This window comes from Aethalodelphis obliquidens, unplaced genomic scaffold (assembly GCF_003676395.1).
Source record: "Aethalodelphis obliquidens isolate GAN/ISIS:26980383/991018 unplaced genomic scaffold, ASM367639v1 scaffold14, whole genome shotgun sequence".
Taxonomy (NCBI): domain Eukaryota; kingdom Metazoa; phylum Chordata; class Mammalia; order Artiodactyla; family Delphinidae; genus Aethalodelphis; species Aethalodelphis obliquidens.
Window position 1 is genome coordinate 894,521 of NW_020837958.1, and position 26,808 is coordinate 921,328.

General features: G+C 42.8%; 2 protein-coding genes across 2 annotated transcripts; both read left to right on the plus strand.

The window, feature by feature from the left end:
- Positions 1-5,380: 5,380 nt before the first annotated feature.
- Positions 5,381-6,352, plus strand: LOC113625190 (olfactory receptor 5A1-like; the record flags this gene model as incomplete). Its single annotated transcript, XM_027115682.1, is given in 4 exon segments — positions 5,381-5,612; positions 5,615-5,836; positions 5,839-6,276; positions 6,279-6,352. Coding segments are annotated over 4 exon segments (930 nt in total), but the record flags the coding sequence as incomplete, so codon positions are not given.
- A 16,296-nt stretch (positions 6,353-22,648) lies between these two features.
- On the plus strand, positions 22,649-26,587 carry MPEG1 (macrophage expressed 1). Its single transcript, XM_027114615.1, has one exon. It carries the CDS (start codon positions 22,737-22,739, stop codon positions 24,888-24,890), a length of 2,154 nt encoding a protein of 717 aa, XP_026970416.1. The 5' UTR covers positions 22,649-22,736; the 3' UTR covers positions 24,891-26,587.
- Positions 26,588-26,808: the final 221 nt, after the last annotated feature.

The window sequence follows — 26,808 nt, forward strand, 5'->3', positions numbered from 1 at the left end:
CTTCACCCATTGCCTCTGGCAACCACCAACGTGTTCTCTGTTTCTATGACTTTCTTTGTTTCTTTGTTTTTAGATTCCACATATAAGTGAGATCATCACTGTCAACTGTACTATCTTCTCCTCACGTACTTCCAGTGATGGAGAACTTACTCCTTTCCAGAACACCCATTCTACCTTTGGCCTGTCCTATTGTTTCCTTATAATTTCTCTGTCTCTGTCTCTTTCTCTCTCTCAAGTTTACCCATTCAGTCCTAGCTCCAACCCTTGGAGTCATTCAGAAGATATTTTTACATTGAAGAAGTTCTGTAAAATAACTGGTGCTTGACAAAGGTAACTGCCGTTGATGATATAGTTACTTATTTCGAAGCCGAAAGCCACGCTTGGCTTTCACTGCCTCTAGGGATACATTACTGGAACCAGACCAGGGACTAGAAATATAATGGAAGCAAGGCCAATGGAAATCAACTCCACCCAACCAAAGCTGGCATCCTTTTTCCCTCCAAGCCCAGATGGGCAGCCAAGCAGCCAGTAGGTTCTCTCTGGGATATGTCATACCCCACAACTAGAGAGATCCAATGGTACGTCAGAGAGAATGGACCTTGCTTTAAAGCCCCATCAAGTCCTTCCCTTGGTGGCCAATTTAAAGTAGCTACATATAAATTTTGTTTATCTTTTTGGCCAACACCAGTGTTCCAGGTGCAAGCAGAGATGGGTTTCATTTTTGTCACAAGCTTCTGGTCTTAGCCATCTGACCGAAACCCAGAGTTTAGGGAGTTGTGGGTGAGTTTGCCTTTTACCCTTCTTTAGATATGGTTCATGGTGAATTCTAGAATCACAGCATGAGAGAGTTAGAAAGACCCTTGAAAATGAGGAAGGTGGAGCAGGCAATATGCTGGAGTCCTCTTCCCTACTGCTCTGACTTTGACCAGAGGAGCTGAACTTGACCTATTTTATATTCTGGAATTCTGCAGAAGCTCTCATTTTTAAAAAGTTTCTGCTATTTACAAATGGAAATAAGGAAGGAAAGAAAGAAGGAAGGGAAGTGGACTAGAAAACAATGATCTAAGCTGATTTTTTTCTAGTATAGACAGGAGATAAGAAGATTAAAATTCAGAAAGGCAAATATTTTTTCCCAAGGTAACACAGCAGAAAGGTAGGAGAAACAGGACTTGAAGCACTTTTCTTTTTCTTTTTCTTTTTTTTTAAGGTTTCAGTCCAGGGCTTTTTACGCTATTCTAGACTCATGAATATGTGCACGTGTGTGTCTGCAATTAAAAGAAAAATCATATGATTTCCTTGGATTCTCTCTAGTGACCATTGAAACTCCAGGTTTTAGAATAAGGTAAAGCAGAAAGAGCTAACCTTGGAGAATGAGATTTAGGTCCTAATTTCACCTCTGGTACCAACCAGCGGTACAGACAATAGCTCTCTCTCTTTGGCTTCAGTTTTATTTTTTATAGTGGACAAAGGCTAGGCTAACTGGTTTCTATCTCTGATATTTTATTATTTGAGGCATATCACCAGAATTTTCTGGACATTCAGGGAGTATTTAAAATAGGGCAGATCCAATAGTCTTGGAATTAGGGAAAGTTTATAATGTCTATATAGTAACTATCTTATAGCCCTTTATTCAACCAGATGGCATATATTCATTGGACACCTATAATCTGCTATGCACTGTAACAGACAAGGAGAAAGAATTGATGAAAGCAGAAAACACATTTCTTTTCCTGCATGTTATTCTCTCTAAGTTTTCTTCATCATACCCTACAAAGTCATCTGAAGTGCAAATAGGCTCTATACCTCAATTATATCATTTATTTGGGAATCACCACATTAGAACCTCATTGCTCTTTATTTTGGTAGTGGCTTAATTTTATTAAAGTATGAATGGACTTGCTCAGGCTGAGGAGAAGAAAACTCTTGACAATGATTTTCAGAGTTCAAGTTCCACATAACCAGTCTTGTCCAGTCAGTTGGGATGGGGAAAGGATAATATCTATTGCTGCTCCATCTATACGATGGTCCAATGGATTGCCCAGACCCATGGCCAGGTTCTTTCAAAGCACTCAGGAGAAACAGGCTCTAGAGTCAAAGAATCAGGCGTTTAAATCTTGATTTAGTCATTTAATATCTCCTTGAGCTGTCATAACTTCAATGAGATTCTTGTCTGTAATACGTGTCTTTTGGAATTGTAAATTGAACTCATTCAGCAAATACTATTTAATGTCCACTATGTTCCAGGCACAGTGCAAGGAATTAAGGTTATAATACCCTCCCAGACTTCACAGTTAAGGATACAGACAGAACAAGTCAGCGAGCAAAGAGTAAATACAGAGTGTGGTAAGTGTTATCAAATAAGCCAACACGTTGCTAAAAATATTGGCAATAACAAAGTTTTTATTACTTCCTACATCATAAAGGGCATATGGTTGATGTAGCAATTATTATGTACAAGCACATGCACCTGGGGTTAGTCAGCCGGTGCAGTGAGAGCAGACCCTGGATTAGGGATGAAGTACATCTGGGTTCAAACCCTGATAGTGTGGATCCTTTGTTAAATAATAAAAATATTTATTTTTCCCTCCAAAACATGATGTGATTTATTTCATTTAATATTCACAACCTAGGAGGTAGTCCTAGCATTGCCTCTCCTTTACAGTAGAGGGAAATCAAAAGAGATTTGAGAAGCCTGTGTCAGTATGAGCAAGGCCACATAGCTAGTGAGTAGTGACGCAAGGATTGGAGACTAGCTATGTCTGACGTCAAGGCCATGCTTTGGAGGACCACCAATACCATGATCGATGTGAAAATTTTGTAGAAACTTAAAAACACTAAAAATAAGTGATGGTGGTTCTCAGACCATGCAAACTAATTTATATCTAGTTATTATCATAAGGAAATTTAATGTACGTCTCATACTCTATTTCTGTATCTTTACCTTCAGATAATTCAGGTCGAAGTGACCAGGTTATCGATGTAGTAATCATATCAAAGAATTGGCAATTAGCTTTTACCACACTCTAAAAATGTAATAGACTAGGTATCATAGAACCTTGAGGCTGAAGTAGCAAGAATCATGATGAATCTTACTAAAATATACCTTTGAAAACAACTGTAAATGTGAAAAATGAGGGGGGAGGGACGAGTTGTCTGGCCATAAATGGTTTATCTTCTCGACTGCACTGCAGAATGAATGGTGCTGTTACATCTCAGGGAAGAATTTGTTTCTAAATCTCCCTATTTTAATTCAAATCATCATCAGCTTTCTTCCTGGCCTTTGAAGCAACTTTCTATTCTTGCAACTTTCCAATCTTCCTTCTCAGCCTTCTTTCACTCTCATCCATCTTTTATACTGCTTCCGCACTGCTCTCAGTTATATTGTTAAACATGTACTTGAGGGCTTCCCTGGTGGCGCAGTGGTTGAGAGTCCGCCTCCCGATGCAGGGGACACAGGTTCGTGCCCCGGTCCGGGAAGATCCCACATGCCGCGGAGCGGCTGGGCCCGTGAGCCATGGCCGCTAAGCCTGCGCGTCCGGAGCCTGTGCTCCGCATCGCGAGAGGCCACAACAGTGAGAGGCCCAAAAACCACGTACTTGACAGCTAGTTCCTTGCTTACAAAAAAAAGTAAAATTTAAAAAACAAACAAAAATAAAATGTTCATGTTTTCCCTTTGGCCATAGGGGAAAGGTCAAACTCCTTAGCATGATATTTATTCAACAAATAGGTATTGAGCATCTACTATGTGCTAAGCACTGGTCTAGGTGCTTGTGATACTTCAGTGAACGAAAGAGACAAAAATGCCTAAAAATCTTGGTTTTCATTGAGCTTACATTCTTGATGAGGGAGAGAGACAATAATCAACAAACCAATGAACTATATGCAATAGTAGGAGGTGATAAGTCCTATCAAAAGAAGAGGGCAGGGCAAAGGGGACAGAAGCCCAGAAGCGGAGACAAGGTTGAAATTAAACATGAATATGTAAACACATATATGCAATTATATATAATATAGCATGTGCAATTATATATGGAGTAAATGCAATTACATATATGAAACATTTCAACAAATGTCTTCACAATCTTTGCTTTTGAAGATCTTTCACAATTTGTTCAGCCCCTGCTGTCTCTCAAAAGTAGCCTTATATTATCTTCTTTTTTTTTTTTTTTCTTGCGGTATGCGGGCCTCTCACTGTTGTGGCCTCTCCCGTTGCGGAGCACAGGCTCCGGACGCGCAGGATCAGCGGCCATGGCTCACGGGCCCAGCCGCTCCGCGGCATGTGGGATCTTCCCGGACCGGGGCACGAACCCATGTCCCCTGCATCGGCAGGTGGACTCTCAACCACTGCCCCACCAGGGAAGCCCCTATCTTCTCTTAATTCTATTTAGTCTGTGCTCCTGCCATGCTCATGTTTTTAAGGCGCCTCAAACGCTATGGTCTCCTGTGCTTTCACAAATACTTTTCCCATTTTGAATATAAAGCTCTTGAACCAACCGCCTGTCAACCGCTCACACACACAACTTGCATTCTGGTAACCCCTTCCTCATTGCTGGACTCCTCCTCAAACACATCTCCTCTCGGAAGCTATGTCCAGGACCCAGGGCACTGTGCAAATACTACTCTGAGAGCACTGTCACGCTGTGCTGTGATTTGTCTGTTTCCTGACTATCCTATACAGTATGTTGAATATTTTCAACTTGATAGGAATGTTTTATTACTTCGCACATCATCCGCATTTCTCTATCAAACACATGGGGCAAGGTGAGTTGATAATATTTGTGCAAAATGAGCATAAGCTTTTCACAGGGTTGAACTTTTGTTTCCTTATCCCTTTCTTGAATCTCTAAAGGGGATGCCAGTGTTTCAGATCTCTAAGTGCTTCGTTCCTCTGCTTTAAGGAAAAAGAACACCTTGACCCCATAAAACCTGGTCAGAACAGACTATGGTGATAAGAAACACAAAATCGCCTCTCTAGGCATTTCTTCTCAAAAAAGAAAAAAAATCTAGTATAAATCTGAGTGGCTCATTAATCCAATCACAATGCTTGGATCAACTGGAAAAAAAAGTGGGGGTACTTAGTCCAAGTGCTATTAACAACCTCCTTTGATGAAGTCGTGACATTGACAGTGAAGGTGATGATCCAGGTAATGCAAAAATGCCAGTCTCTTCTGGGACCTGTCACTTCTGCATAAACAAATGAATCAGATCAGGGTGATAACAGTCTCTTTGAAAGACCCAATAAATGCTGTAGAGGGGATTTCTGCATTGGATGGGGGTAGGACATTTGCCTTCCACTGTCTCTTCTGGCTCTGGGGCGTCTATGTTTCCATGACGGAACAAAATGGTTTCTTCACCTGGATTTTCTTTGCCCCAGGAATCTCATTTTGGGGCTTTGAGGGCAGCGGAGAGAAGAGAGATGGCCCCGGGAAGGAATATCAGCATGACGACCAGTTTCATCCTTTGGGGATTTTCAGAGCCTCCAGAGCAGCAAGTTACCCTCTTTGTACTGTTTCTGGGGATCTACTCCATGACTCTGGCTTGGAACCTGGGCCTTACTGTCTTGATTGCCATGGACTCACACCTCCACCCCACCATGTGTTTCTTCCTTTGTAACTGTCCTTCACTGATATTTCATACACCTCCTCTATAGCCCTTAAGATGCTCTGTGACTTCTTCAAGGAGCAGAAGACCATCTCCTTTGTGGGCTGTGATGCTCAATTTTTCTTCTTCATTGGCATGGTAAGCACAGAGGGCTGTCTCCTGGAAGCCATGGCATATGACTGGTACGCTGCCATCTCCAACCCTCTGCTCTACACAGCCTTCGTGACACCCACCATCTAATGGGGATGGCCATTACAGCGCATGCTGGAGGATTCCTCACCGGATTGGTCCAAACCAGCTCTATATTCTGGCTCCATTTCTGTGGGCCACGAATCATTAACCACTTTTTCTGTGACCTGCCACCGCTGCTGGTCTTGCCTTGTTCTAGTACCTTCCTCAGTCAGGTAATGAACTTTCTTGTTGTGTGTACAGTTGGTGGGACTTCAGCTCTTGTGGTCCTGGTTCCCTATGGCTACATCATTGCTGCTGTCATGAAGATCCATTCAACCCAAGGGCCAACAAAGTCTTTCAACACCTGTTCCTTTCATCTGACCACAGTGATTCTCTTCTATGGCTCTGGTCTCTTCTCATATCTCCATTCTAGTGCTGGCTACTCATTAGACCAAGATAAGTTGGTGTCCACGCTCTATGGAGCTGTGATTCCCATGATGAGCCCCATCTCCCCATCAAGGAGATCAAAGATACATTGAAAAAGCTCAAGGAGAGAAAGAAGCAGATGTCCTCTCTGTGTCTTATAGTTCCTTGAGTTTAAAAGAAAAAACAAACAAAAATCCCTTAAGTTTTGCTATATGTAATCATAATAATAAGTGGCCCACTTATTATTAGTAATAATAGGAATATGAATAATAATTTAAAGAAACTCTTTCAAATAAGATCCCCAACCTACATGCCTACTGTGTAATTAGGCTCTACAAAGGTTTGTTCCTTCCTTTTACTTTTCTTGTCATAGACTGGTAGGGTTTCAATTTTGATCACTTGCAATAGAAAATAAATATGCTTTGCTATGATATTCCTTAGCTTTATGGCCTCAGGTGCTGTGTCCAGGATGCCTTAGAGCCAGTTGGGACATGGCCTAGGACCATGAGCATTGATTAGAGACCTGTTTACAGAACACCTGTTTACCAGTCCATTCACTATTTGGGACAAATTTTTTGTTCCCTTTGCCTTGGATACTTACCTACCCAAAGGTTGATACTGACCAGGAAGGCTGACTCTCTGACCTGAGAGCCCTCATTGAACTGGGTTCAGCAGTGGTGACTCGGAGCCAGCAAAGCAATAGGGTATCTGTAAACCGTGTGTGAAAAGAGACCAGGGTCACATCTGTGGGGTCATGGTGTCCCCTGGGGTCAGAAATAGGGACCTAAACCAGCAGATCCAAAGATGTGAAATCACAGTGAGCAAAGAGCAGAGATAAGGGTAAGGGAGAAGCCCTAAAGGAGAGCAGAGTGCCATACGGTTAATTTTCTTGGTTGAAACTGCCTAGTGACTGGGTGGGACCTGATTTAAGGAACAGAGTCAGAGAAGAGAGTCTTCCTCTGGCAGCTCTGATTCCATATCTGTTCCCTAGACGAGCTTCCACTCTTGCTCTGTGCATATTTGACTTACTCTCTGTTCTCACCTCATCCCCAACTGACTTTCACTCCATATACTAGAGTTGGTATCTTTTCTACTGTTGCTCCGGAATTTGAATGCAACCTGTTCCCTGATTCTGGCACCCCTGCCTTCATTTTCATGCATTATCTCAGAAGGGGCCCCTTCTGTGTCCTATCCCAGATCCCTATGACATGATTTGAGATAGGACAACCAAGTCAGTGAGTTTGCAGCAGAATTGAATGTGGAATTTAATTTGTCTTTGATCCTATTCTACAAGATGGTTCTTGAGCAAAGGACAAACATTTATGAAGTCTTGCTTCTTTAGTGGTTGTGTATATAAATCATGGTGAATCGTGACAGCCTCCCCTAAGTTGCATCAACTTTGGCTGTAACTCTTCTGCTTCTGTCCTTCTTCCAGTTCATGCTGGTATTTGATCCATTCTCCTCTGACCACTTGGATTACTGGGAGTTTAGGTATAGGAGGGGTATGACTTTGAAGTTTGTCTGTAAAGCCTTCCTTGGCCCTTGACTCCTCCAGACATAGTAAAGAGTTACTGCAGTGTATTCCCATAGCATCCTCTATTTCGTCCATCAGCTCCTACAACACTACTATTTTTTTTTTGTTTGTTTATCTTCCTTCTACTCAAGTTGTAAACTACTCTCTACTGTTTCCCTGAAGCATAAGCTATGACTGGGACAAACTCTGTGTTAATAAATATTTGTTCAATAAATGAATAAATAAATCCAAATTCACTTGGTAGATGATTTAGAGATTCCTCTTAGGCCAAAGGAAGGAATTAACACTTATTAGAAGCTTATTATATGCCAGACATTGTTCTCAGAAGCTTTTATAAACTTCATTTCAACTCTATAACATATAAATTCCCTATCAGAAAAAATTAAAACACCATAGGTAAAGGAATGTTTAAACCAGAACCCTCAATTTTAATCCCTTCCTGGTCTCCCCAAGAGGTAGCTATGGTTTATGTTGGCAGACATGTAAATTTATACTTTTTCTGCTTAATAACATTCACATATGTACCAATCAAAAATATATCGTACTGCTTTATGTAGCTCTCTATGTATTCACATAAATGAAATCATACTGAATGATCATTCTATTCCTTGATTTTTTAAAAATTCAATCATTATTTCCTGGACCTCTTTCCATATTATACATATAAATCTACCTTAGCCTTTTTCATTGTTTCGTAGAATTGATGTGCCAAAGTGTATGTACCTATTCCTCCCTGATGGACATTTAGGTAGTGTCCAGTTTTTGCTAGTTTATTACAAACAGTGTTGTAACATGCACGTTTGTACATACACTTCCTGCTAATATGCACTTTTATGGTAGAAACTGAGGAGTTGAATTGCTGCTTATAGGACATGTATATTTTAAAATTTTAATAGACACTGCCAAGTTCTCTCTAGAGCGGCTACCAATGGACCCTCCTGTCAGCAATGTAATAGGGCAGCTATCTCTTCATACCCTTGGTGAAGGATGATACTATCAAACTGATTTATTTTTCCTCCCTGATGCCCCTTTAAATGTATTCTTTTAATCCTTGAAATGATCCTATTAGATAGGATCGTTTATTGTCCTCATTTACTTACTACAGAAAGTCTCTAATATACACAGTTTTTTTCCTTTAGTTTTCACAACCACACTATGAGATAGGGGTGTTAATCGTCTTTATCTAAGAGATGAGATATGTAAGACTCGGGAAGGAGGTAACGTAACATACACAAAGGCACACACTAACAAGCTAAGGAGATCCTAAGTGCATGTCTACACGACACCAAGGCCATTCATTGAAAATACATATTCTTACACGTATGCTTGGCATCGTCCAGAGACGAAGAAGGAAATATTAAAGCAAATTCTGTAAAAAAAAAAAAAAAAACAACAGAAAAACAAAAAACGACTAATTTCTCAGGTCAGGCCTGATTTCAGTGCATGAAGAGAAAGGACGACTGACTGACTTCCGTTAAATAGTTAGGATTAGTTTCAATAAGATCACCACTTAAGTTCTATACCAGGAGCTTTATTTAAAACAATAATTTAAAAAGCATTATTCAAAAATAGATTTGTTAAAAAAAAAAAAAAAAAAAAAAAATAGATTTGTTAATGGAACAAATATTTTTTACATCTTTATTGGAGTCTAATTGCTTTACAATGGTGTGTTCGTTTCTGCTTTGTAACAAAGTGAATCAGTTATACATATACCTATGTTCCCATATCTCTTCCCTCTGAATGGTTTGATTCCCAAATAACTACGAAACAAGGAGAAACCAAAATGTTAAAACAAAACCAAAATTGAATTAGTAATGAATGAATCATGTTCTTCAAAGGTAACAACAGTAATGAAGGTCCAACCCAACTTATAGCATCTGTTTCTATATTCAGATAAAGAAATGACCGGTTGTGCTGTAGGCTCTGGTGAAGGAAAAGTCTTGAGAGGCAATGTATCAAGATATCAGGGTTAGGGGGATAATAAGAGGCAGGGCAGGTTGATGCTTTGAAGTTTCACTCTGGATTAAGCCAGATAAAAAAGAATTTAGCAGACAACATTGTATCAGCCTCCATAGTGAATCATTTAGCGTGGAGGACCCCAGAAGAATTTTACTCTCTAACTGCTTTCCTATCAACAATTTTTCCATATTTGTCCCATTAACACTGTGAATTGCATCATTGAATATGGAAACACAAGCTCTTTCTACATTGATTGCTGAGAAGTTTTGAGTAAAATTTGTGACTCATCTGTAGCAAGAATTTAGGTAACTCTGATGAGCACTTTTATTCTTACTCCTGGCTCTACTCTGCAACTCTACTTTTTTCTTTCACCACTCTTTTAATCTGTTATTTTGTACATTTTATATATCTTTGCAAGCTGCTTGCTCAAACATTTTGGAACCAAGTAGAATATAAAGATAACCAAAGAGTTTGCTTTACCCACCAGGTCGCTGCATTAGAAAGTGAATCCATTTTGGTTCTTTGGGTCACCTATATCTCTAATCTTAGCTGAAATCAAACTTATCTCCCTCATCTGTAGTCATCCAAGATGCCTTTTCCATCATTCTCCCCATTCTCTGTCTCTTTCTGTTTCTTTCTCTCTGCTTCTCTCATCTGTCTCTGTCTTTCTGTGTCTATCTCCTTCTACCTCTGTGTCTCTCTGTGTCTCTGTCTGTCTCTATCTCTGTCTGTCTTAGAGGACCGCCCGACCCGCTGGTCCAGGTTGAGAGCTTCCTCTCTGGTCATTTATAACCCTGTACTTCCTTTTCCATATAAAGCATCATTGTTCAGTGTCTATCTTCCCATTAGACCATAATCTCCATGCAGAGCAAGTGGTGTCTGACACGTAGTATTTGCACAATAAGTTTCTGTGAGTACGTTAATAATTTGCTCTATCTCAGAACATTTTTAGTCGTCAGTGATCTCTTAGTGACTAGTCTACTCCACTTCCCTCTTTCACAAATAAAGAACTGAGCCTCTGGGTGGTGAAATAATTTGCAAATGACTCACAGCTGGCTACTGAAAGCACTTCTCTCCAGCCCAGCAATCTTCCCATGTCTACACAACAGCTGGCCGTTACCATCAAAATCTTACCGAAACTGTGGTGAAAGGTCCTATAAGAAAGAATGCAATACGGTCTAAAAACCATATTGCCTCACAGTCTGGCAGCTTTCACTTCCTGTTTTCAGGGAAATCTTGCCACTTCAGCTCTGTCTCATGAATTTTATGGCTAGGGAAAGTTTTCTCCTTCTAATAATTATAATGCCCCAACTGGAAGAAACTGTAGAAACTGTACATAGACTGGCAGTTTTCAAACTGTATTCCAGGGACCCTGGTGATCTGCCTCCTCCAAGTGGTGAGAAGGAAATGAAGCCATTGGGCTTTGGGGCTCTGGCCCTTGTTCATTGGAGGCAGCTCTTCTTTTCCATGAAAGTTTCCCTGAAAGACTGCATTTGAAAATAAGGGTTCCACAGCTAAAATCATGTTTATAATCTACAAATTTAATACAATCCTCTAATTCGGGGAATTAGAATTAGGAAATAAAAGCCCAGAGGAGAGAAGCAATTTGCAAGAGAACAACGAGGCTGGGATTCAAACTGAGTTCTCCCGCCTCCCTGTGTCTTGACCACGCATTTTTCTCTACACACACACACACATACACACACACACATACAGACACACACACAGACACAAAACCACACATAGACACACACACTACACACACATACACACACATACAGACACATACACTACACACATACACACACATACACGCACTACACACATGCACACATACACACTACACACATAGGCACATACACACATGCATACACACAGACAACACACTACACACACAGACACACACACTACACACAGACACACACAGACACATACACACACTACACACATATATACACACGACACACAGACATGTTCACACACGTACACACACTCACATGCACTCACACACACATACACAGTCACACACATAGATACACACACTCACACACACATACACACACATACACACTCATAAACATACACTCACACATACATGCACTCACACAGTACACACTCTCACACACATACACACACACATAAGTGTGGAAATGAAGGGGAAGGAGGGAAGGAAATGGTTCTCGTTGACATCCTACTGTCTGTAAAATTGGTCCGAGATCTTTCTCCACCAAAGGACCTCGGTTTTCTCCATCCTTCCCTCCCTCCATCTCACGCGGTAAGCAGCTGCTCTCCGTGCCCCGTGCCTCGTGAAACATTCTGTTCTCGTCACTTCCTGTGGAAGCTGTTCACGATGTTCTCCATCTTTCTTCAGGGGACGCAGGGAGAGGGAGAGCAGAGCACATTAGAAGCCCGACTCTCCCTGCAGAAGGAGAGCTGTCCCCTCTGGAGACAGGGTCTCAGACTTCAGTGAAGGTGTTCTTTTACTGGGAGGAAGGGACGTGACAGCAGGAAAGTTTGTTCTCCAAAGCCCTTGTGCTGCAACGTATGTGCCCGCACCCCCATTATACCTATGAAAAAGTTAACTGCACAAAATAATCATAACAAGAGAGGATTTGGCTGGTTGAGCTGACCCAGGGGAGACTCCCACACCTTAGACACACAGGCACAGACCCATTTCCGCAAACACAAAGATTCAAGCTCAAACACAAAGATTCAAGCTCAAAACCAAGAAAGGGAAATCTGCGGGTGCTAGAAAGAGAGCGCTCACAATCAGAGCAGCGAGTGGGTACTTAAGCCCGTGGCTGAGGGACGTTCGGAGCCAGACGCCGACCTCAGAGCAGGGTACTGGGGCTTTAAGGGCTGTGGGAGATCACCCAGGCCACTGGTCCTGTGTACAATGTTCAAGGGAGGCTGGAACCGTCCTGGGAGTCAAGAAGCGCTGCCTCTGCCACCACCTGCCGATGAGGAAAACTCCACCCACGCGCCCGTGGAAAATGGCTAGGATTCCTGCCATCTTAACAGAGATCAGAGAACCCCAGGCATGTGTTGACACAGATGGAAGGTCTTAGTTCACATCGACTCCAAACCAAGAAATTAACACAAACTCTGGTCCAGTATGATTATAAGGCCTCAGCAGAGACAAAATGAAAACCACCTTGGAGGAAGAGCTGAACAAACCGGTGCAAACCAGCCCTGCACAGCAAACCTCAGTGGAAAAGGGGCTCGAGTCACAAATGTCAAACCACACAGGGAAATAAGTCACCAAGAGGAAGTTTCAGCAGGAACAAAATGGGAGAACATACACGCCATGACCTGCACAAAACAAAATCTTCTAAAACTTTTAAAATAAAAGATCGCAGCCGTAGCTTTCAAATTGAGGCAGGTTGTAACTGGAATGCAGACTCGTGCCTCATGAAGATGCTGGAAAGGACCTCAACACACCCTCTTATTTTACATATTGGGAAACAGAGAGAGAGAGGGGAAATGACTTGCCTAAGGTCACCAGCAGGTTAGTATAGAATGAGGAATAGAATCCACGTCTCCATATTGCTAACCCTGTGCTACTTCTACTGCCCCACGATGCCCTAATTTCCCAAGATAGAAATTAAAAACCTCCCTTCAAGAGAAGACCAGGAGGAAAGGGGGGCAGAAAAGCCTACTTAAGACCCAGGAAACCCCCAAATCAGGGCTCTGACTCTTATTAGCAAAGCTCAGGTTTGGTGTTCGAATAACTAGATTTTTTTTTTGGCCATGCTGCACGACATGTGGGATCTTTGTTCCCCGAACAAGGATCGAACCCACACCCCCTGCCTGGGAAGCATGGAGTCCTAACTACTGGACCACAAGGGAGGTCCTCTAGAATTTTTTATTAAACCCCTCCTATCACCATTTTGCATTATACTGACCTGTTTTTCTTTCCTATTCGTCCCCTATTTCCCTTAGTCCTTCTCTTGACGGTCCTCAGAATGGAAATGTTATCAGAATTGGGCAAGAATTGTGATTGTTGCTCCTTCGTTCTTAACCTCTGTTCTACCCTCCAGGCAAGCCCTGCTTGCACGCTGCATAGGCAGATTAGGGAGACGGAAAGGGAAGAGGAATGGGGTGAGGACCAAGTATCCCAAGGCCAGCTTCACTAGATGCAGATACTTGGCAGGGATGGGAACCAAGGTGGGTATGCAAGCAGGTGTGGGTTCAGTCCTGCAGGATCAAAACTTTAAATACCAGATCAGATGTAAATAAGGCAGAAGGAGTTGGCACATAGGGACATTCCATCTGGGCTCTTATGACTCATGTATTATGTAAGACACTAAGCTTACGCCCTCCCAAATTCACCAAGACACAATTACAGACCAGAAAACCAAATTAAATTTTGTAATAAGAAATACAAGTCACACAAGCTAGGCTCAGAGTAAGTGCTCAGAGATACTAATGTAAGTTGAAACAAAAATCCTATCATAATTTTGCTTCAGCTCAAGTATTCATTCCCAACCACTCAAGACCTGATTTACTGAGGACATGTTCTAGAAATATTATCAGCTGTGTTGGCTTTATTCACTTGTTTATTCATTCAATAGTAACATATATTGATTGGGTATCTGCTATGTACCAGATATAGCACCAGCCTCGGGTAATACAGTGATGAACCGAAAAAAACATGATCTCTTCCCTTTAGGAGCTTACAGTTTACTAGGGGAGAGAGTCAGACAAGAAGTCCATTAACATAGTGATAAATGCAAGGGATGCCGTGGAGCACATAGAGGAACATTATAATATTAATTAATACTCTACATTAATTAATGTTTCATTGGGAGGTACAATCCCAGGGCAGCAAAGGTAGAAGGAAAAGGGAGGTAAGGCAGCAAAGGAGACAAAGGAAGTCTAAGGGGCTGTATTACTGAGCTGATCACAGTTTAAGGAAAGACACAGACAATTGTTTAGTCACGCAAATGTCTTCAGAGAGAGCACACAAAACCACCAGTCCTCAAAATAGTCCACTGGAGGGAGAAACGAAGAGCAAATTACGTGCCAGATTCCTCCTATCTCTCAGTGTCACTAGCACAAGGAATTAAGTCCTCTGTATTTCTGGGCTGCGTTATCCAGTATTCTCTTACCAACTACTGGAGAAACCACATCTCACATCTGGTGGCCCAGTGCTTCATGTGAGCTCAGAAGTGAGAAGAAGCCAGGCCTCTTTCAGTCCAGTAGTGTTTAGGGTCTCCAGATACAATATAGGATGCTCAGTTACATTTGCATTTTATTTATTGGGTTTTTTTTTTTTAGTAATTTTATTTATTTTTAAATATTTTTTTGGCCACACAGCTTGTGGGATCTTAGCTCTCCAACCAGGGATCGAACCCCAGTCCATGTCAGTGAAAGCACAAGTCTTAACCACTGGACCACTAAGGAATTCCCAAATTTGAATTTTAGATAAACAATGAATATTTTTCTGAGTGTAAGTATGCCCCCAGTGTTGCATAGGACATACTCTGACTAAAAAATTATTTGTTGTTTAACTGGAATTTAAATGTAATTGGGCATCCCACATTCGTATCTGCTAAATTAAGCGACCCTCCCCTTGCTGCGGGTCAGGTGGAGACTATGTCAGAGTCCAGACCTCCTCCTGGGAGAGGTCAAGTGGTCTTTGGAGGTGAGGGGTTGGAGGACCAGCCAGAACTCTTCGCAGGGGAAGTATCTGAGGGTTTGGGAGGCTACTGCAGCTGAAGAAAGATTTAGCCTGGAGAATCTGGGGACTAGTTCAATCTAAATAAACAGCATTCTCTGCTCAGCACCCAGACAGAGGACTTCAAGTTTGTGTAACTGCCTTTAGCTGTGTTTTTGCCTGCATCTCAAAAGGGAGCTCTTCAGTTCGAGTTTCCCTCTGCAACACCCCAAATAAATACACATTGTCAACATTTTCTTGCATTTTCACACCCCTCATTCTTCTCTGCCCCAACCCCTTTCTACTTTCTGTCTTTATGAATTTGCTGCTTCTAGGTACGGATGCCGAAACTCAGCCTCTGTGCACCAGTGCCGAATTGCATCTCAGAGACAGAGTTTTGGGTGAAGTAGAAAAGAAGAGCTTTATTGTTTTGTCAAGCAAAGGGGGACACAGCAGACTAATGCCCTCAAAACTGTGTGACATGGGCTTCCCTGGTGGCGCAGTGGTTGAGAGTCCGCCTGCCGATGCAGGGGACATGGGTTCGTGCCCCAGTCCGGGAAGATCCCACATGCTGCGGAGTGGCTGGGCCCGTGAGCCATGGCCGCTGAGCCTGCGCGTCCGGAGCCTGTGCTCCGCAATGGGAGAGGCCACAGCAGTGAGAGGCCCATGTACCACACACACACAGAAAAAAACAAAGACAAAAAACTGTGTGACCCAACCTGGTGGGATTTGGTGAGTTTTATAGCAATGGTTCCAGGGCGGGGTCACTGATGGGATCAGGGTGCGTGCAGGGCCTGCATTCCTTTAATCTGGCCTCAGGTGCCCTCCTGATGAGCTTCTGTGGTTCTCGAGGTTATCAAACTGCGACCTTCTCTCTAGAATGAAGAATGTTTCAACAAGTAGTTATCTTCCATTTGTTGTGGGTTTTAGTTCTGCAGAAGAGCTCAAAGAGGAACTTCCCTGGTGGTCCAGAGGTTAAGACTTCACCTTCCAATGCAGGGGGTGTGGGTTTGATCCCTGGTCGGGGAGCTAAGATCTCACATGCCTTGAGGCCAAAAATCAAAACACAAAACAGAAGCAATATTGTAACAAATTCAATCAAGACTTTAAAATTGGTCCACATGCAAAAAAAAAAAAAAAAGCAGAGCTCAAAGATATTGTTACGTGTATCCCTTGAGGTTGAACCAGGATGTCAGTAAACCGCAGACCCCAGGCAAAAGTCAGCCCCCACTTGTTTTTGTAAAGATTTATTGGAACACAGTCATGCCCATGCATTTACATATCGTCTACTTTTTTTAAAAAAAATTCATTTATCTTGGCTGTGCCAGGTCTTAGTTGTGGCACGTGGGATCTTTGTTGTGGCATGCCGACTTCTTAGCTGCGGCATTCGGACTTCTAGCTGTGGCGTGCATGCAGGATCTAGTTCCCCAGCCAGGGATCGAACCTGGGTCCGCTGCATTGGGAGCATGGAGTCTTACTCACTGGACCACCAGGGAAGTCCCACGTATCATCAGCTTTTGCAGTACAATGGCAGAGTTGAGTAGTTACCACAGAGACCATTTGGTTGCAAAGCCTGAAAAATTTACCGGCTGGCCGTTTACATAAAGAGTTTGTTATTCCCATTCTAAGAGACTCCTGAAATGAATTCTTTGATAAAGCATCCAGTCATTTCTGATTTACCTGTGTTGTTAATCTAGATGGCATGGCTACTATATTGTTTTCCTTAAAGATATGCATATCTTTGTTCAGGATATTAATAAAAAATATTCAGGTGGTCTCTCTGAGTCAGTAGGACTTCCCGTGCTATCAAATGGATGAGCAGAAAAAAGTCAAGTTCCTGAGATGCTCTAATACGGCTTTTCTCCCATTCCCCTCCTGTGAGGATTGAACTGCAGAGTCAGTCTGAAACCTGCAGCGACAAGTCCAGCAAAGCTAAAAGCTGATATACAGTGAGCTCTTGCTTGGGTCCTACAGAGCTTTACATGCATGGCTTCTGTTAATCCTCTCAACAACTTCATCTACTGCGTAGAGGTAGATGCTATTTGTGTGTCACAGTTGAGGAGATGGGGGCTTAGGGAGACTCTAGAACTTGCCCTAAGTCACATATGGAGCCAGGATATTACCTGTATTTCAATTCTGAAACCTCTATTTCACATCTGTGCACATCAGTCTAGCTGCTGAGATATTTTCAGTGACTGTACAAAGCAGAACAAAGTCTAGAGATTGAATAGACTCACAACCCAGCCCATGCTCTTAATTTCGTATTTAGATCACAAAGAAGTAGTAAAGACAATAGGAAAATTTCAGTGGAGGAGCCAAAGCTCCCAATTCCACATAATTCCATGATGGAAGAACAACCTCCCCTAACTCACTTGTTTCCATGGTTATTTCAGGTAGAAAGAAAAATGGTGGAAATTTTTACTTCATCTCTGCTTGAAGTCCCTCTGAAGATCCTGCAGGAAAAGAGGAAAAGATTGAATGTTAGATTGGTCTTGTGTTACCCAATAATGCAACAAGTATAGAAATGTGAACTCGGCCAGCAGTCCAGAGTCCAGATGCCACCCAATCACTTCTTTTGCTCAAATCTTCCTCCAAAGAGGAGTTACGTGACAAGCAATGCTCGGGGACTAAGAAACGAGGGAATAAGAGAAATCCCACTGTGTTTCCAGTCCTGTTGTGAGCAAAGCTCTCTGTGTTTAGCTGCTTTCAGCAGAAGGAGAATATAAGAGGCACTCTTGGGCTTCCCTGGTGGCGCAGTGGTTGAGAGTCCGCCTGCCGATGCAGGGGACACGGGTTCGTGCCCCAGTCCGGGAAGATCCCACGTGCCGCGGAGCGGCTGGGCCCGTGAGCCATGGCCGCTGAGCCTGCGCGTCCGGAGCCTGTGCTCCGCAACGGGAGGGACCACAACAGTGAGAGGCCCTTGTACCGCAAAAAAAAAAGAGGCACTCTTCATATTAGACTGGTGTCATTAGGAAACCTGAAAGCTGATGGGGAGGGGGGAATGGGTTGGTCCTAACTGCTCAGTCCAGTGGAGCTTAGCTTGGAGAATAGAAAAAAAGGAAGCAGTGGTTCCAAGGGCACACCGGCTCAGCCAGACTCTTAAGAGCATTAAATTTGACATTGGCTACGGCAAAAACAGTACCTACAATGGGTGCCTGAGTAATAGGCGCTCAATGAGTATTTATTTAAGGGGTGGGTGAAATAGGCTTCCTTTAGAGTGTTCTGTGGAACTGGGCTAAGAATGATAATGAGGCAGCCTCAGAGCTCAGTGGAATTAATGGTGAGATTGATTAGTGATGTCTGCCATGACATGCAATAGGGAAGTGGTAGCTTAAAGAGGAAGTCTCTGCCACATTAAGATTTCCTTCTTTAGTACAGTGGAAGTATCACCTTAAATCACGGACTTGTGTCCTCCAAACCTAAATATGGAAATGGCAAAGGGAAAAAAAAGAGCAGAAGGGGAAAAGTTGTTGAGGAGGAAAAGAATTAGAAACAACATGAGGGACAAATGGTAATAGAGAAAAGAAATAAAATGGTCGAGGTGGCCAAATTCCGGCATATTTATTGGGAATATGTAGAATTTCACATGGGCCTTCTGTTGTTTTTTTTTTCCTCACAAGATGAAAAGGAATCAAGAAACCACTGTGTTCTGACTTTTGTGGTCAGGACATAAACAGTCCTGCTGAGAAGAATAGTCTCTGAGGAGAAGGAGCTGACAAAGCAGTTCTCAGAGCATTAGGTTAGCAATCAACTGTTCAGAAAAGAAAATATCGTCCCGTTGTTACTGATTCCTCCTGGATTTGCCAGAACCAAGTTTATTCCAGAGTCTTTGAGAGTCATAGTTCTTTGATCCATTTAGGGACTATTTGACTGTCAGATTTCAGACTCTTGCTAAATCCAGTTTCCTAGATTCCTGCTAAAAATAAGCAAGGGGATGGTCCCTGCAAACACAGCCAAACGTTCCTCCCTATTTCAGACCACAGGTGAAATGCAGAAGTAGGGAACACCTGGACCAGCTCCAAGCCCACACAGAACTGAACCTCAGACATGAATCATGGTTTGGCTCTGCGTGAGCTGGTGTCAGAAAGCACGTGCTCAAACTGAGAAAGAAAGCAGATGTGGGACTTCCCTCTTGCCTCTTTTTGGAGGAAGTGAAATCACTCTTTTGCAACACAGATGCATAACTTTTTTTTTTTTTTAACATCTTTATTGGGGTATAATTGCTTTACAATGGTGTGTTAGTTTCTGCTGTATAACAAAGTGAATCAGTTATACATATACATGTGTTCCCATATCTCTTCCCTCAGATGCATAACTTTTGTAGAAAAGTTGCCTTTTTAGAGACCAAAGTTTAGCTTTTAGACACAAGCCCTTGAGAGTGGCCATTTGGAGAGTTTATGCGGTTGCCTGTGCCTTTCAGGACAAGAAAAAGTGGAAGAAATTGCTGGTGAGCAGAGTAAAGCAACACAAGAATGGGTGAAATGCTCTGGTCAAACTCTTGGAGGTCGATTCCTCCTATGTGACCATTACGAGCACCAATCGCTGCTGGTGGCATATGCAAATTTAAGTTGAGCCGAAATTCCCATTTGCACTTCTTCTTTCATTTTTTCCCCATGAATTGCAAAGAGAACTTCCTTGAGCACAGCAAACACAGTCATAGGCTTTGGATCATCTCCAAATGATATATGGTATATGGAATATGGAAATTCCAGAAATATTTGGTTTCTTTTGTTTTTTAAATGTATATTTGCTGCTCACTTTTCTGAGTGCAAAAGTGATGGCTACCCATCCCTGTGTTTGGTACTTGGTAGATTCTCAATAAAAATTTGTTAAATGAGTAAAAACATGCTTATTGTTGAAAACTCAAAATGTAGAGAAGAGTGGAAAAAATTTAAATAATTCATAAAACCTACCTACTAGATATAATTACTGTCAATGGGTCCGTTGGTGTATATTCCTCTAGTTATATTTGTACATGGTTGAGGTCATATTGAATGTATGTCATGCCTTTTTCACATAACATTATGGCATAAGAATTTCTCATGTTATTAAAATTGTTTGAAAATATAATTATGATGGCTGTAAAATGTTTTGTCATATGGATGTAATATAACTTCACTCTTTCTTGGCTCTTTTAGTCATTTTCAATCTTTTTTTGCTATGATAAAAGTGAAGAGGAAGGCTGTCCAAATGTAAATGACAATGACTAAGTGTTTAGAGATATAGGAACACCTGAATATAGAATTATCTATATTCACCTTGCTTGTATTTTCACTGAAGAAGAGTGAAGTCTCATCAGGATCTATTAAAACCAAAACAAAAAGTAAGAAATTGTCAGCATGTCTTCATAACAATGTAAGTGAGTTTTCTAATTCTGATGAACTAGCCCTGAAAGAGTTTGAAGAGAAGTATTTGGATATTTCAACAGACTTACTGGAAGTACTCAAGGGCTTTCAACTCTAATTTTTCTAATTCTAGGATTACTCTACTGAGCTATAAATTTATAACTAATTGATTTATAAATTAACCAGAGGCTTGCTTCTCTAGCCAAGTAGAAAATGGACACTGGTTCATAAATTAATCCCTCTTCAAAGTAAGTGAATTCCCCAGAGCATGATAACTGAAGCATGAATAGACCCAGAATGTGGTATTTCTGGGTTCACAGAATACTATCAAGGTTTTTTTTAAAATTTATTTTATTCAAGTATAGTTGATTTACAATTTTGTGTTAATTTCTACTATACAGCAAAGTGATTCAGATATCTATCTATCTATATATATATTCTTTTACATATTCTTTTCCAATATGGCTTATCACAGGATACTGAATATAGTTCCCTGTGCTGTACAGTAGGACCTTGTTGTTTATCCATCCTATATATTATAGTTTGCATCTGCTAATCCCAAACTCCCAATCCATCCTTCTCCCACTCCCCCTCCCCCTTGGGAACCACAAGTCTGTTCTCTCTGTCTGTGAGTCTGTGTCTGTTTCATAGATAAGTTCATTTGTGTCGTATATTAGATTCCACATATAAGCGATATCATATGGTATTTATTGTTCTCTGTCTGACTTACCTCACTTAGTATGATAATCTCTAGGTCCATCCACGTTGCTGCAAATGGCATTGTTTCATTCTTTTTATGGCTGAGTAGTACTCCATTGTATGTATGTACCGCGTCTTCTTTACCCATTCATCTGTCAATGGACATTTAGTCTGTTTCCATGTCCTGGCAATTGTAAATAGTGCTGCAATGAACATTGGGGTGCGTGTATCTTTTGGAATTAGAGTTTTCTCCAGATATACGCCCAGGAGTGGGATTGCTGGGTCATATGGCAGCTCTACATCAAGGTTTTAATAACTAGTGGTGCTCAGCCTGTGAAGCTAGGCAACTGGCCTCATTATTTCTGAAAACACTTGTCAGCTGCATCAGTGACAATCTGTGGTAATTCAGTTGCTTGAAACCTTCTTTCCAGAATGCATACAGGTGACCTGTAAATTGAAACATGACTTTTTCAGTCTCAGCACTGCATCCGTTTCATGGTATGGTTTACGGAGCCATAAGGGTGAAACTGGGAGTTTCCATTAACTCCTCTGGATTCCCTGGTTCCCACTAAGTTACTAGTTGTCCCACAGAATTGACAGAGCTGGGCTTCAATTAAACCTGGTTCTAGATCAATGGGCCTGGAAACACTGCTCTGAATTATGGGGTTTAATAGACTTAGCATTAGCATACAGAAGCAAATTCAGGAAATTATCTTCTCCTAATAATATAATAAATGAATTGTTGCTCCAAAAAATTGAGTAATGAAGAGCCCCATTCATTTTTACGCACCTATCCTGGTTACATGCACTTAACAATGGAATGAAAAAATTAAAGTTATAGTAGTAGGTACCAGCTTATTGCCAACTGTACACACAGGAAAAGGAAACTGGTATTGAAGTCCCAGGAGAGAGTAGTCAGGGAAAAGCTGAAACATCAAGAGAGGGAACAAAGCCAAAGCTTTCTTTCAAAGCTAGAAAACTCTCCTGGGGGTAACAGCAAAGTGTGTGGTTACAGTTTTTCTGAGTGCCCACTGCTGCTGCAGAGTAACCAGCCCTGGGGGAGGTGGGGGGCAGTTAGGGTAGTTAACTGGTAAGGGTATAGGGCTAAGTTTGCATATCTAGTACAACACAACTTTTTCAAAGTCCCGATTGACCTTAATATTCCAATCGACTCTCATTTTCCCATTTTGCGATTAGATTAGCCTAAAGAGGAACTAGTGGCTTTAGGAGAACTGCTGAACTTTCTGTTTCAGCCACGGCTTTCTTTCCCATCAGCTCAGTCTGCCCCAAGCTTGCTGGCTGCTACTTGGTGCTAGTGTGTCAGGCTGGGGCTATCTGAGCCATGAACAGCGTCAGGGGTGCCGTGCTTATCTGGGCAGTGGCAGTATGGGCTAAAATGAACAAACCTCTGGGAGACACAGATGAGGATGGATTTCAAAAATGCAAGAATGCCTTAAAACTACCTGTTCTGGCAGTCTTACCTGGAGGCGGCTGGGATAACCTGCGGAATGTGGACATGGGACGGGTGATGAACTTGACTTACACCTACTGCAGGACCACAGAGGATGGACAGTACATCGTCCCTGATGAGGTCTTTACCATCCCCCAGAAAGAGAGCAACCTGGAGATGAACTCAAAAATCCTGGAGTCCTGGGAGAATTACCAGAGTAGCACCTCCTACTCCATCAACATGGAGCTCTCCCTTTTTTCCAAAGTCAACGGCAAGTTCTCGCCTGAGTTCCAGAGGATGAAGACCCTTCAGGTGAAGGACCAAGCTGTAACTACCCAGGTTCAGGTAAGAAACCTGGTCTACACAGTCAAAATCAACCCAGATGCAGAGCTAAGCTGGGGGTTTAAGAAGGAGCTCATGGACATCTCTGAGCGTCTGGAGAAAAACCAGACGCGGATGGCCACCTACTTGGCGGAACTGCTGGTCCTCAACTATGGTACCCATGTCATCACCAGTGTGGATGCAGGGGCTGCTCTCATTCAGGAGGACCACATCAGATCGTCCTTGCTCCAGGACAGCCAGAACAGCCGCAGTGCAGTGACAGCGTCCGCTGGAATCACCTTCCTAAACATCGTGAACTTCAAATTTGAGGAGAACCACACCTCACAGAACGCCTTCACCAAGAGCTACCTCTCCAACCGAACTGACTCCAGGGTGCAGAGCATTGGAGGGCTTCCTTTTTACCCAGGCATCACCCTCCAGACCTGGCAGCAGGGCATCACCAACCACCTGGTGGCCATGGACCGAGCTGGCCTGCCTCTGTATTTCTTCATCAACCCTGACAGGCTGCCTGACTTGCCAGGACCCTTGGTGAAAAAGCTGTCTAAGACAGTGGAAACTGCCGTGAGACGCTATTACACGTTCAACACCTACCCCGGCTGCACAGATGTCAACTCGCCCAACTTCAATTTCCAGGCCAACGTGGATGATGGCTCTTGCGAGGGGAAGATGACCAATTTCTCCTTTGGCGGGGTTTACCAGGAATGCACCCAGTTCTCAGGCAATGAGGTTGTCCAACTCTGCCGAAACTTGGAGCAGAAGAATCCACTCACTGGCAATTTCTCCTGCCCCTCTGGCTACACCCCAGTCCAGCTGCTCTCCCAGACCCACGAGGAGGGTTACAACCACCTGGAGTGTTCCCGGAAGTGTACCCTCCTTATCTTCTGCAAGACGGTGTGTGAAGATGTCTTCCGGGTTGCCAAAGCAGAATTTAGGGCTTTTTGGTGCGCGGCCAGTGGCCAAGTACCTGAAAACTCAGGACTACTCTTTGGCGGCCTCTTCAGCGATAAGAGCATCAACCCTTTGACAAATGCACAGTCATGCCCAGCTGGCTACTTTCCGCTGAGACTTTTTGAAAACCTCAAGGTATGTGCCTCTCAGGACTATGAGTTGGGATATAGGTTTTCCGTCCCGTTTGGCGGGTTCTTCAGCTGTGCAGTCGGGAACCCCTTGGTGGATTCTGTCATGTACAAAGATTTAGGGGCACCTTCTCTAAAAAAGTGTCCGGGGGGTTTCAGCCAACACCTAGCCCTCATCAGTGACGGGTGCCAAGTGTCTTACTGCGTCAAAGCCGGGCTTTTTACAGGAGGGTCTCTGCCTCCCGTCAGGCTCCCACCTTACACCCAACCACCCCTCATGAGTCAGGCTGCCACCAACACTGTCTTAGTGACTAATCTTGAGACTGCAAGCTCCTGGATTAAAGATTCCCAGACCCACCAGTGGAGGCTCGGGGAGCCTCTCGAGCTCCGCAGGGCCATGAAGGTCATCCATGGGGATGGTAGTGGCCTGTCTGGAGGGGCGGCAGCTGGGGTCACACTGGGGATCACCACCGTCCTGGCAGCTGTCATTGCCCTGGCCATCTACGGCACCCGGAAGTACAAGAAGAGGGGATACCAGGCGGTCCAAGACGAGAGGCAGAGTTTGGTTACAGACACGGCTGTGAATGGAGATGCCCTTGACCAAGAACAGGTGCAGAGTCCAGCCTAGGCTCTCCCAGGAAACTATTTCTCTCGTCTCCGGCCAGAGCTTCAAACATGTCTTTCATTTTTTCTTTCCACTTCTGCTTTCCTAAGTATTGATGTGGTAAATGCAACAAAAGGCAGGTATAACTTTGGGACTTTCTTAGGTCTTTGGGCCAGAAAATGAATAGAGCTACGTGGACAAAGTTGTGGGAGAAGTTGGAGAACAGTTGTGACTTTTTAAGCAAAGGTCCTCCTGGAGCCTAAAACACTAGGGAGGTGTCTTTTCTCTACCTGCGTCAGTAAGTATCTTCACCTGAATGCCCATGTGTAAAAAGAGAGGAGGGAGAATGTTGATATTTGAATCTGAAGACGCGTTTAATCTGAGGTCAGCCATGGTTTCCAATTCATGAGCTCTAAGAATTTATGCCTTTACGTGTTACCCTCCCACTATTTTGTGTTTTTAAAAAGCTGTCTGGATTTCATACTCCTGGAGGCGGACAGAGCCCCCAGAAGACACAGGAGGTCCTGCTTGACTATTGCTTTTCAGCTTTGAGGGCTCTGAATTGATGAACTGTGTCATCTCCTCTGGGTCCTCTCAACATCATCTGAACCGAGAGATGGTGCCTATACTAGGCCCACTTTCTCCAACTTCACCACAGTTAAGACTTACTGAGACCAGGCCACTCTTGGACTTCAGACTAGGGTCATAAAGTCCTCAGAAAACATTTTAACATATAAACTTCTATTAAGAGGGAGAAGGGATGGTTTGGAGACCAGGAGTGAGTGAAGAAAGGGTAAAAACTAGAGAAGATTCTGGTGCTCATGGGCAATTGAAATTCTTACCCACAGCCAACTACTTGGTTTTGTCCTCTTAGCTCATCATAAATGGGCAAAGAAAGGAGCTGCAGGTTTGGATAGATCAAGCATTACCATCTCATTTTCTGTTACCAAGATACAATCCCTTTCTCTTCCATGGATGGCCATCCCCCCTTCAGGTCGTCCCCATCACATGCACACACACCCTCAAACACACACACACCACATTCCAACAAGAAGTCTGCATTTTTCTGGGGGTGGGAGACCAAAAAAACACAAGAAGTCTAAGTAAGCCCATACCTAAGTATCACTTCATCCCTAAAACCTAAACAGAGTAAAAATTACCAATTAGGTACCCTACCCTTATTTTTTTTTTTCCAGCAGAAAGGGGGTTGACGTGAATAAATCAATTCTTTTAAATGAAACGAAAAAGCCATCCAACGTCATTTGTGACACATTTATTTCAGTTCCAGGCTGACTTCCCCGGGTCATGTAGCATGATACACGATTGTTACTTGGAAGTTGGGGCTTTGCCCAATTTTAAAAACAGTGTCACCTAATTGTAATTATTAGGGTGAATCTGTTAATATTCTTCTGCAACATTTTTTAGAGTTACATATTTCTTCACCAAATCAAATGTCATTGCTGAGTTATCTTTTATGAAGGATAATTTGTCCTCATTAACATTCACAGTCAAGAGTTTAGGCTTATATTAGGTCCTTCTTCTGAGTAGCTTGAAGCATCCCAGACTGTGGGGAGATGGGAGGGGGCATCACACATTCACCTCTCACTGTGATACAGGGAAGTGATTCACAGAATTTGAGTTGTGCTCTCAGCCAGAGACATCGATTTCTACAACCTCTCTACCAAACCCCTGCTTCTTAAGCACTAAAATGTTCTCCTTAAGCTCTGGGTGTTTTGTGGGTATGTTTCAGCCAAGCTAACCACTTTCCTGCCAATACTGACTTCCCCGTGAATTCTTTGAAGATTACTGAGTCAGAGAGACCAAGTATAGCTAGAGCCTCCCAGACTTTTTTTTTAAAGAAGATGTTGGGGGTAGGAGTTTATTCATTAATTAATTTATTTTTGCTGTGTTGCGTCCTTCGTTTCTGTGCAAGGGCTTTCTC

What these genes read in the sequence shown, in the direction of transcription:
- MPEG1 (XM_027114615.1), top strand. Translation starts at nt 22,737, where the DNA reads ATGAACAGCGTCAGGGGTGCCGTGCTTATCTGGGCAGTGGCAGTATGG.